At 31.1% G+C, this 12,715-nt stretch overlaps 1 protein-coding gene across 3 annotated transcripts in view; it reads right to left on the bottom strand.

Annotated features, from left to right (window-relative positions):
* LOC124356067 (longitudinals lacking protein, isoforms A/B/D/L-like) overlaps positions 1-12,715 on the bottom strand; it is a 288,880-nt gene that overhangs the window by 183,892 nt on the left and 92,273 nt on the right. Inside the window, exon 4 of one of the 3 annotated variants that reach the window (XM_046807233.1) lies at positions 10,187-12,478. The exons of the other annotated variants lie outside the window; for them this stretch is intronic. Coding sequence (XP_046663189.1) covers positions 10,782-12,478 — 1,697 coding nt within the window. The 3' untranslated portion in view covers positions 10,187-10,781. Of the gene's footprint in view, positions 1-10,186; positions 12,479-12,715 lie in introns of those variants that run through there. 3 annotated transcript variants of the gene reach the window in all.

The following is a 12,715-nucleotide window of genomic DNA, read 5'->3' as shown; positions in this document are numbered from 1 at the left end:
ATTGAACCGTTTTCAGATGTTGGGCTGGAAAAAGCATTGGTAACCAGAAAAATTACTCCTTTCAGTCACGAGGTCGCTATTTGCAACTCAATAATTTGGAAAGTCGGGCAATTTTACTTGTTTTTATAACTTAACCTAATTTACAGCTGAAGAACATTACATGTTAAAATTTGTAAAATTGTATAACAAGATAATTATACTAAGCTATCACAGAAACGCTCAATAAGAGCAGTAATAGATAATCTTGAGTTTCCCCCATAAGAACAAAGTTAATCCTCATGCACATTTACACCTTTATTTTTGAAAATACCTAAAAAGTGTTTGCATTTGTATTAATTATATCTTTAAAATAACACATCACCTACAATTATACAACTAAAATAAGAACTTATAAGTAAATGAGGTTTATCATTATTCTTATAAGGAAAAATGTGAAAATAGTTTCACAACAGCTGACTCTATATAAATATTCGAAAGTGATCCTACCGTATATAATCAGGCCAGCACCACAATTAAATAATTTTTATCATAATATTTCAGAGGTTTTTACTTGGGTTGCACTAAACAAAATTTCTCAGATTTTTAAAGACTAAATTCTTAGATCAGATCCAATTTAAAACATGTTGAGGGTTTTTAATTACATGTTACATAGATAAAAAGTAATCAAACATTAATGAGACAATTAAAAAAATATGAAAAATTGAATTTTTACATTTAATGCACACAACAAATTGGAGTAAACTATCTTTAAAATAGATCAACGAGTTGCATTAAGATTATTCTTCACAATAACAAATTTAAATCTGGCATTCAATTAAATACACAAGAAACTAAGCAGATTGGTAGAAAAAGGGCTAAATGAGAAAGATGAAATTAAAATCACACACATGTATAAGAGCAGATTTATTCAACAAAGCGTTGTAAGAGACATTGATGCCTGTGATAGAGCCGCCTCAGCGACGTGCATGGTCCTGACGTGTCTGATCAGGTTGAACTTCTGGTGTGTGCGTTTGGGACAGAATGGGCAGCAGAAGGATGGTGGCTTGCCACATTCCAGTAGGCGGTGGCGCTGCAACGCGTCTGGCCGTGAATAGTTCTTGTGGCAATCAACACATTGATGGCGTTGGCCTGTAGGATATCATTCATCAAATAATATCTTACACATCATACTTCTCCAGTGTTTAAGGGTAAGTTTGGTCTATCATGTTCAATAAGAGGTTTAATTAAGACCATCCCAAGAATACCAGATAACCAAGTTCAGGTTTCGAAGTATTCTGTAAAAGATTCAAGTGAAGAAACAAAACAAAAGCTAGGAAAAATGAAAATAAATAATGAATTAACAAATTTTAATACTTTCCTCTTATATAAGGTGTTAATTATATAGCCTTCTATATAATGAATTGTATACCCCTTTGCTCAAACACTAACGTTTCAACCTACAATGTTTCATATTAGTTGAAAGACATTGATTGTAGACAGATATCCACAAAATACTAAGTTCAGTATAAATTCAACATGCAGAAACATATCTATCATAAAGATATAAAACCACATTAGTTTTCATCTCATTTAAACGGATTAGTTTTATGAATGTGACAAACTTCAATACATTCTTGTTTATAGAATTAAAGAGAAATAAACACATGAGAGTACATGGAACAAATCTCTTATCACTCACTTAACAGCAGCAATGTCAGGTGTTGAATAGAAAGCACTAGTGTATGTGTGTTGTGGTAGATGAAACCATTTCTTGTTGGGCTGACCAGTTTAAGAAACTGCACACTTTCATTGACTGCTGTTACAATGGAGATATTAATTACCCAGTAATTATAGTGTTTGTTGCCATGCCTCCATGCTATCTACCTCAACTTTCTTTCTTTCGTACACTTATTTATTATGTGGTCTGATTCTGAAGCGACTGGTCTGGAGCCAAACCCGTTTACCTCCAGTGACATTTTCAAGGCAATTGTAACTTATAGATAATCTTGAAAAAACTACTTTGTTACATTTCATCCAAAGAAAACAGTATGTATTAAATCCAAATTCGTATTATGTGCATATTGTAAGCATAACACATTTTAAATTGTTGCATAAATATTGCCTTATAGAAGTTTTAACATTAAATTTAATCTAGTGAAGTATGGGAGGAATACAGAAAAAACAGACAAGTTATCTGCTCACGCTTTCTTCCATTAAGGGTTGATCTAAAATTATCTAAAAATGAGAGACCAAAACACTTTTGAATTTCTTAAATAGACTATGATTTGTGGAGATTCTAATTATTGTGACGGACCTTAGGTTATGGTGATTGTGTCTGTATTGTTTCTAATGATAAATGAAAACTCTGATGAACTCTACATGTGTCTATTATCTTTAAAGTGTATATCTAATGTCGTATTTCACATTTTACAGTTGTTCTAAAATGTTATGTTTGTTTCACTTAGATATATGGGTAGTTCAAGAAATCATGAATTACCATATTACTATACCAGAAATCGTGGAAACCCTTTTGAGTAACTTTGTACAACAAACAGTCATCAACTTAAAAATTGTAAAGCTTTCAAAGAAATAACACCTACAGGTAATATATCACTTCTTATATGCTTAGAAACATAGATGCAAATGGCCCCACACTGATCAAGAATAAAGCTTTTAGGTATCATGTTTGATAGTCAGCAAGTTGAGCTAAGTGCCATTTAAATATCATTTTTATAGCAGCTCCAGGACAACCACTGACCGTTAGTTGAGGCTTCATTTTGGTGGAGCTGGAAATTGAAAATTGTAAATACATGGGAACCAAATAAAAAACATTTTTACTGAGAGTCTGAGAATTTCTCACCACAAATAGTAGAGCCATACAGTTGTTATCTAATACATGCACTGAGAGAAGCTTAGATAAACTGATAAGAGAGGAGGATCTGGCTTTGAGAAAGGCTCTGGAATGGTTTCAAGCCAACTTATTACTTGTTAATGATAAAAAAACTGAAAAAATAATATTTTCTTTAAATTATACAGATTTTAAACCTGTTAAGCTATTAGGAATACATTTGGATAGTAGACTGGGTTGGGACTATCATATTGAGCCCAGTTCTCCCCGGCTCATGTTGTGTATATATAGTATATGTAAGTGTTGTTCGTTGTGGCTGCAGAGAGCACTGACTGTGCTGTTTGAGAGTGCTCTGCACATCCTCTTCAGAGTGGCAAGGAACTTCTAAATTCTTGCAGGTTAGTGGAAGTATGTGTAATACAATTTTGCATTTTTAAATTATACATGTTAATTCTTTTTTTAATTTTCCTACTAACATGCTGGTGTAAATTCTACGTTTCGCACTGACTAGGTCGAGGAGAGGAACTCTTGCCTCCTGCTGCTCTCTCATCATGGGTGGTCGCGGACAGTTTCCAGGGTTTTCCTGCTCTGCTGGAAGGCTAGCCTCCATGATGAGCTGAACACCCCTAGTCTAAATCTGTGATACTCTGTTATTTGTTATTTATTAATTTATTTATTTTGTTATTGTTGCCAGTTATTATAGTTTATATTTTTTTTTAGTTTTTTTAAGTTTAGTTTATAAATACTATTTAGTGTTATTTCTTTGTTTTCATTAGGAGCCTGCCCTTAGCCGAAGAATACCGGGTGGAATTGGCAGTTATTGTTTTAAATTATGGCTATTACTAATTTTTATTTATCTAGGTGCACCTGAGACACTAGACACATTTTGGGTTAACTGTAGTTGTGTGTGTTTTTTTTTTTTAATTTCTCAGGCCAATATCGTTATCTCGACAGAAAGGTTCTTATCTTGGTTAAAGATTTTTTTTATACTCTGTGTTGGTGATGATTTTATAATGAGTAAATGAATCTGAGCATGCTATCTACAGTGCTTTTTTTTCTTTTCCTTCTAGGTTTTCTTCTGATCCGCCCTCCCATTCGCCACCATAGGTACCCGCTTCCTAATTGTCTTCTTGGGTGTGTGATCGGGGATGTGCGGTTTCAATATCGAACAATTATGTAATAAATTGTCAAGAGTGGTCTATCTATTACTGTACGTAAATTAAGAAAATGTATTACCTTAGACGTGCTAGTTTAAACTTATTATGCTTTTTTTTTAATCACATTTAAGATATAGAATAACATTGTGGGGCAATAGTAGTTAAGTTGATGTGGTGTACAAAAAGCTTTTAAATGGCAGAAAAAGGCATTGAGAGCTATTAAGAATGTACCTGAAAGAGAAACATTTGTACAAATTTTTAAGGAACTAAAAATAATGACAATTTCAAAATTGTATGTTTATTGTTGTTTAGTGAATGTTAAAGAATCATTATGTAATGTTTTAACTAGAAAGGAAATTAATAGTTATTTTACAAAAAAAACCATATTCTAGATTTACCTACTGTCAAACTTGAAAAAATTAAAAGCAGCCACATATATATGAAAATTAAGCTATTTCACAAATTACCGGAAACAGCTTGGTCTGTACCTATAAAAAGATTTAAAATAGTAGAGGAAAGCTGGTTAAAAGAGAATGTATTTTATTCTGTTGATGGTTTTTTAGCCTGTGATACTAGCACTATAAATTTTTAACTACATTCATATATTGTGTTTTATTTTATTTATTTCTGTTTGTGTATTAAGTGTATGTATGTGTTATTGTTATCATAGTTTTAGTATTGATTATTTATATATTTATTTATTTATTATTTAGTATAGATTATTTACATATTTATTTAATTATTATAACTACATTGTTACCTGTTATCACCTTATAGGTAACTACAGAGTATTTGACTACTGTCCTTTAGGCAGAGATTTATATTTATATTAAGAAAATGTTACCTGTAAATCTGACTTTGTCAATTGCACAATGTGTTTAAAGACAATAAAATTTCTTGATTCTTGAACACACAGATAGTGCAGTCTTTAAAGGATATTATACATAACATGTAATACTGATTTTATAAGATGTATTATAAATAAATAATACAAACTTTTCAGAGATAAACAATTTTTTATGAAAGCTTTTAAACCTAGAACCAGGAATTCTACCAAACATTGGGACAATGCCATTCTGTAACTACTCCTTTAGATCTTTGACAGCTCCATGAGATGCAATGAAGCGTACATATCTAGGTTCTTATTAACAATTATAATTTTATTATAAAAACAATTATTACACACATATAATGAATTGTACTTAAAAATCACAGTTAATGAGAAGACAGCCCTATGTAAGATGCATGATTGATCACTTTCCAAAAATAAGCTGCGTATCTTATACCTAGTTATTTTCTTCCTATTTTGACACAGATTAGTAGAAAAAATCACACACACACACACACACACACACACACACACACACACACCTACAATCACACATCTAAATTTTAGTTTGTGTGTTATAAAAGAAATGTATGTAATTTTCACCATTTATAACCATTTGACTGATATACAACCCACCATTATCTATGCGGTTAACGATGGATATACCCATTTCAGTTATTAAAATGTAATTGTATTGAATTTAATTTAAGACCTATTATTCAAAGTTATGACACACGAAAGAAGAGTTACATAAAATGTAAATATATATGAATTGGAAAACAAAAAAAGCTTTATTTATATAGGTATTAAACTGTTTAATTTATTGCCAATGTCCTACAGGAATATGTTTTTAAATATTTTACAAAATTAAATAGAAGTTTATTTAAGAAGTAAAGCTTAACTCTGTTAGAGAGTTTGAAGAAGCTGTGCTACACTGTAAGCAGGCTATACTTTTAAGATTTGCAACAATGTCTATTGTACTGTATTGTGTTCAATGACAATAAAGATTTTGATTTCTTACAGATACCTGTATCTTAATAGATACCACTTTACTGTCTATAGGCTCATATATTATAAATTAGCAGGAATCTTATACTGCCCACACCACGTTTAGAACCATAATATTATCTTTTTTGGTGTAAAACTGCCAAATAACATTCTGGGATATCATAGGACGAAGCACGCCTAAGATAAGTTACGCTGCTCACTCAGTGTAGTGAGAGTTATACAGTATTTTAGTCCTGAAATTGGAGAGTGAAACAATTTTATAAGCAGTAATGAAATAACTAGAATTATGCAACATTTAATGTTATTTTACTTAATAGCATAATGTTTCAGTAGCACTTGGACCCTAAATCTGTCCTTAATTTTCTTAGTGAGAGTGTATAATGTAATACAATGGAGCACTGTAATTCTGAAATTGAAGCAGTCATATAATTTCAGTATTCTTGTAAAATTAAAACAAAAAAGTACATAGTATAGTTTTGGTGTTCGTGTGGCAGAAACACAAACACTCAAACTACCATGTACAGGTATATGTAAAATAAGATTAGTTGATCCTCTAAAAGTGCATATATGCTTCTTTTTGTGGGACATCCTTTGGTTAACGCAACACGATGTGCATCCTCCTTTGCTTTTCAATCTGAGAGTTCCAATACGTTGAGTTTTGCTGCCACTAGCATACGGGAGCTGCATTTTGTTTACAAATCTCATCTATCAGCAGGCCCTTGGCTAAACTAGTATTGGCAAGACACAAGATAATTTTGTGACTTTTATTTCAATTGCCATAATCTTCCTGCTATGGCATAGTGGAGTTTACTTCCGGGTGTCTCATATTTTGTAAATAAGTCACAGAGAATAACATAATATTATATAAATTTTGTTGCCTAGACTTGCCAACTTTCCGGAGTTTAACATCTTTAGCCCTACAATTCCAAGGTTTTGTCTCGTAGATAATAGGCACCATTTTTAACTCTCCCTTCAATACATTTTTATGTTTTGAATATTTGCAACAGTATAAGACAAGAGAATTTTACTCTTATAAAAATGAAGGAAGCATTGGAATAACAATATTGAACTATATTGCCACCAGCTCCTCCATAGGTACAAGTGTACTGTTCTTGAGGACTTTAATTCTTAACTAGGCAGTTCACAAAACTCAGCATTGGTCTTGTCATGGAGCTCTGAAAGTCAATGGCTTGAGCGTGTAATTTTGTTCATGATTATTTCAACTGTTTCATTTAATGTGTTGTTTCAATGAGCAAACTGCTAGACAGTCCTGGGTGACATAAAAACTGGAAGTTACTGTTTGTAAATAATTTTTTCTCTATGTTCTGCTTACACTGAAACTCAGGTATCTATAGCCCACATTTTGATCCGAGAGTAGTACAAAATCCATTGTTATTAACTCAGATCAATGTAGTTACAAATTACGAGAAAGTGATTCAATTCCACGGCCTAATCCCTCAACTTTCCGATCTTTAAAAGAAGCTATGAGAACCAATAGAGATTGTAGGTGATCCGTTAATAAAATTTGTAATCTGCCCTTTAGTTTTAATTATGACTGGAAATGGTTTTTATCACAAACACGATAAAAGAAAGGTTTTGATAATAAAATTCAATAGATAACAGGTAACAAATTTCACTTTATTTAATAGTACACAATATACATAGCTGAATTGTCAACTGTTACAATAATACAATTTTTGTACTATAACGTGACAAAAATTGTGCATTATCTATAGACAGAACTGAGAAAATACTTGCTCTACATATGTTGATAATTTACATAATTTTTTCCATTATATGTTGGAAAGTGCAATACATTTCCAACTGACACATCTTGCAGGATACAGACTACAATACTGCATAAGGAAAACTAAAGAAACATCATAAACACAATAAAAATTGAAATACTTTCATTGACATGTTGAGTATTGGAGTAGCTTTTAAATATTATCTCTTATTGAATAACAATTTTTTTACAACTGCTATATTCAAACAGTAGTTTAGAATTTAATAAAAATGTAATAAAACAATTTTTATAAGTGTTTGTTCTACTTACACATTCTGCAACATTGATAAAACACTAAGAGCAGAGTTAAAAGTGTTTTATATTATCTTCACAGAAGCTTATTATATTTGTAAATAATATGTAAGAAACATCATAAACACAATAAAAATTGAAATACTTTCATTGACATGTTGAGTATTGGAGTAGCTTTTAAATATTATCTCTTATTGAATAACAATTTTTTTACAACTGCTATATTCAAACAGTAGTTTAGAATTTAATAAAAATGTAATAAAACAATTTTTATAAGTGTTTGTTCTACTTACACATTCTGCAACATTGATAAAACACTAAGAGCAGAGTTAAAAGTGTTTTATATTATCTTCACAGAAGCTTATTATATTTGTAAATAATATGTAAGAAACATCATAAACACAATAAAAATTGAAAATACTTTCATTGACATGTTGAGTATTGGAGTAGCTTTTAAATATTATCTCTTATTGAATAACAATTTTTTTACAACTGCTATATTCAAACAGTAGTTTAGAATTTAATAAAAAATGTAATAAAACAATTTTTATAAGTGTTTGTTCTACTTACACATTCTGGCAACATTGATAAAACACTAAGAGCAGAGTTAAAAGTGTTTTATATTATCTTCACAGAAGCTTATTATATTTGTAAATAATATGTAAGAAACATCATAAACACAATAAAAATTGAAATACTTTCATTGACATGTTGAGTATTGGAGTAGCTTTTAAATATTATCTCTTATTGAATAACAATTTTTTTTACAACTGCTATATTCAAACAGTAGTTTAGAATTTAATAAAAAATGTAATAAAACAATTTTTATAAGTGTTTGTTCTACTTACACATTCTGCAACATTGATAAAACACTAAGAGCAGAGTTAAAAGTGTTTTATATCATCTTCACAGAAGCTTATTATATTTGTAAATAATATGTAAGAGACAACATAAACACAATAAAAATTGAAATACTTTCATTGACATGTTGAGTATTGGAGTAGCTTTTAAATATTATCTCTTATTGAATAACAATTTTTTTACAACTGCTATATTCAAACAGTAGTTTAGAATTTTAATAAAAATGTAATAAAACAATTTTTATAAGTGTTTGTTCTACTTACACATTCTGCAACATTGATAAAACACTAAGAGCAGAGTTAAAAGTGTTTTATATTATCTTCACAGAAGCTTATTATATTTGTAAATAATATGTAAGAGACAACATAAACACAATAAAAATTGAAATACTTTCATTGACATGTTGAGTATTGGAGTAGCTTTTAAATATTATCTCTTATTGAATAACAATTTTTTTACAACTGCTATATTCAAACAGTAGTTTAGAATTTAATAAAAATGTAATAAAACAATTTTTATAAGTGTTTGTTCTACTTACACATTCTGCAACATTGATAAAACACTAAGAGCAGAGTTAAAAGTGTTTTATATTATCTTCACAGAAGCTTATTATATTTGTAAATAATATGTAAGAAACATCATAAACACAATAAAAATTGAAATACTTTCATTGACATGTTGAGTATTGGAGTAGCTTTTAAATATTATCTCTTATTGAATAACAATTTTTTTACAACTGCTATATTCAAACAGTAGTTTAGAATTTAATAAAAATGTAATAAAACAATTTTTATAAGTGTTTGTTCTACTTACACATTCTGCAACATTGATAAAACACTAAGAGCAGAGTTAAAAGCGTTTTATATTATCTTCACAGAAGCTTATTATATTTGTAAATAATATGTAAGAGACAACATAAATAATATAACAATATGTTTGATTTCTTTTCTGGATGCTAAGTTTTTCAGTATATTGAATATCTATGCACTGAAAAAATAGTGGCCTCAATAATAAAATACTTACTTTTATGGCAGAATAACTTATTTTACAAATGTTTAGGTTCAAATAAGTATTTAATCACATAAGAATCAGAGTTCTACATTAAAAATGAAAACATTTAAATTACTACTGTGTACAAATAAAGAATTTAGCCTACATTCCCGATCATGTTTGCCTTAGTTTTTTTACCACAAAACAAAAACACATAAACACACAGAATCTAAAATATGATACAAAATTTGAATAACAAATTTATAAAAACCCAAAAGTAATTATTTACAGGTTAGAAATAGACAGAAATTATTTTTGTAAACTTTAAATTAAATATTGGTTAATTTTGTAAAAATATTTAATTTCATGTCAAATCTGCTCTTGGTTTGTAACAAGACTGTTAAGTTCAATGACATGAATGTTATGGCTATCTAAGGTACTAACATTTAAAGGTGGTTTAATAAGAATTCCAAAACTACTATATGCATTTTTATTTAATATTGTGGTCTGGTCTTCCCGCTTTCAACAAAACATCAATTTAAAACACATAAAATATATAGCATCATTTGTGTGGAGTAAAACACTATACACTAGTATTAAAAGTTATATTTCAAATTTCCACAGCTCTAACAAAACTCTCCTGATTTAAAACACCATGTAATTAAACTTGATGGAAAAGATAATCTGTAGTTCATTTATAAAAATAACTCGCTCCCAGTGACACGCTGTGCAGATGAACAGACACACTCTGTACATGCTTCAAAGTTCTTCAATCGTATATTATTCCTTGAAAAAATCATTTAGTTACATAAATTACTTTTATATGAGTTTTTTTTTTTAATACAGAAAACTATACAACCAAAGCTTGTGTATTATTGTAAACATAATATGTCAAAATTCATTACTAAAAACTTATAAAAACAACATAGTTCTCTCTATAAAAAAATGTATTTCACTTGACTTACACACTGTATTTAATGGTTTGATAAAGGTATATAGTAAAACTTTAAACCTAGGATTGTTTACCAACCGTGCTTCCTCGATTCCTGTTTATTATCGGGGGTTCATATATCAAGGCATCCTGACCAATCCTTGGTCTGTTTTCAGATAAAACACCGGATTCGATGTACCAGACGTGGACAAGACTGACGATGGAACAAACTGTGAGGTGGTGTCTGCCACCATTCCCGAGGTGACAAACACCGGTTGTGACACCGCAAACGGTGGTGCCGACTGGTTTATGACAAGATTCTGGCTGTTAATAGGCTGCTGTGGTTGCACTATCCTCGTCAGAGGTTGGATATTGCCTCCGTGATTGGTAACCGATGTGGCTCTGATCTGTGGTGTAGAGAATGCAAATTGCGGTTGGATCAGATGTAACTGGTTCCCTTGGGCAGTAGAAGGTCTCTGCATCGACACGCTTTTTAAAGACTGATTCAAGTTGGTCTGGCCCTGTGGAGAAGACATGGAGAACTGTTGTTGCATCGGGATGCTGACATTCTGTATTGAACTGCTCGGTTGCATAGGAGTTCCAAATGAAATGTACTGACCGGTCGGGATCTGTTGTGGAACTGTCTGGTTTTTGACCCCCGTTTGATTTATGGCTTGATTCGAAGAACCTTTTTGGTTCACGTCATCTTTCCCTTCAGCATCTTCCTGGTCTTGATTTGTTTCAGGTATTTCCACAACGTTTGTATTATTTGCTTCTTTTGTACTTGGTAAAATTCTCCTGTACTTTGTTACCTGACGGTTAAAAAAATCTGCAATATTGGATTCTTGCTGTCTGATTACGAGTCTGTTATTAATCATCCTGTGCTTACTCATTACAAATTCTTTAGTACCAGGGCCTCTCTTTCTTAATAAAAGATCTTGATTTCTTGATTGAGGCAGGACATTAATGGGTGCTTCCTTACTTATTATTCCCATACTTTTCAAGTCTTGCTTTCTTATTGCCTGCCTTAGATTATCAAGATCTTCTCTGGATTTCAGATCTTTGTTTCTCGATACCATTCTGACATGTTCAAAATCTTCACTTGTACTCAGCTTACTTTTCATATCTTGTATCCTTTTCGACTGCCTAGTTTGAACACTTTCAAATGACTCCATTGAGGAAGAATGATCTTTTGTTTGCAATTGCTTTGCTGGATCAATCATTCTTTGATCTATATCTACAACTGTAATGGTTGAGAATCGTGTTGTAAGTTCTTTACTTGTGTTAGCTTTAGTAGTTTTTCCGTCTATAGTGTCAACTGACAGAGCTGATTCTTTCGAGGAGTTGACTTTAGATCTGTTTCCATCAGCCATGACACCCTCACTTCCAGATTCTCCAGGTCCTTCAACATTCCTAGTGTCCAAGATCGACAAAGGATCTTCTGCTGGGTTATCATGGTCAGCCCATATACGATCTGAAAGAAAGTCTTGTATTCTCTTTTCAACTTCTTTATCATAAGCCTTCGCTTGTGAGGATGAATTTTCTTCCAAAATATCTGGAATTATGAGTTCTTCTTTAATTTCTTGCTGATTGTATATTGCTGCTGCTACTAGCTTTCCAGCCTCATCAGAGCAAGGTTTATTCTGATTTTTACAACAATTTGCTGACTGGTCAGTTTTCTTATTGTTCAATTCAGAGTTTTCTGCCAATATAATGTTCATTGTTCCCTCAGTTAGTGATGGACCACTGGCTGTCACTGTCACCTCTTTCTGCTGGAAGGTGGTTGTATCCAAATTGACTCTGGCTTCTACCACTCTAGGAGTTTCCTTGGATGAACCTGCAGAATTACAATTGCGTTACTGATATCCAACATCAAGACGTCCTCAAGAGACAGCACTTTCCTTTTGGGATAGTTATTTTCTTTACTCGGACAAGTATCTCATATTTATGACCAAAAGTAATAATTTTTATGCCAAACAAGTTTTGAGACAAATAAGGCTAATTTAATATTCCTACACATCCTTGAAAATTTAATTTGTAAAATTTGGCTTACACAAGTGGCGCAAGGACAACT

The sequence above is a fragment of the Homalodisca vitripennis genome, chromosome 2, assembly GCF_021130785.1.
Source record: "Homalodisca vitripennis isolate AUS2020 chromosome 2, UT_GWSS_2.1, whole genome shotgun sequence".
NCBI classification, from domain to species: Eukaryota; Metazoa; Arthropoda; class Insecta; order Hemiptera; family Cicadellidae; genus Homalodisca; species Homalodisca vitripennis.
Note: the sequence above shows the minus strand (reverse complement) of the source record. Positions and strands in the feature narration are given on the sequence as shown.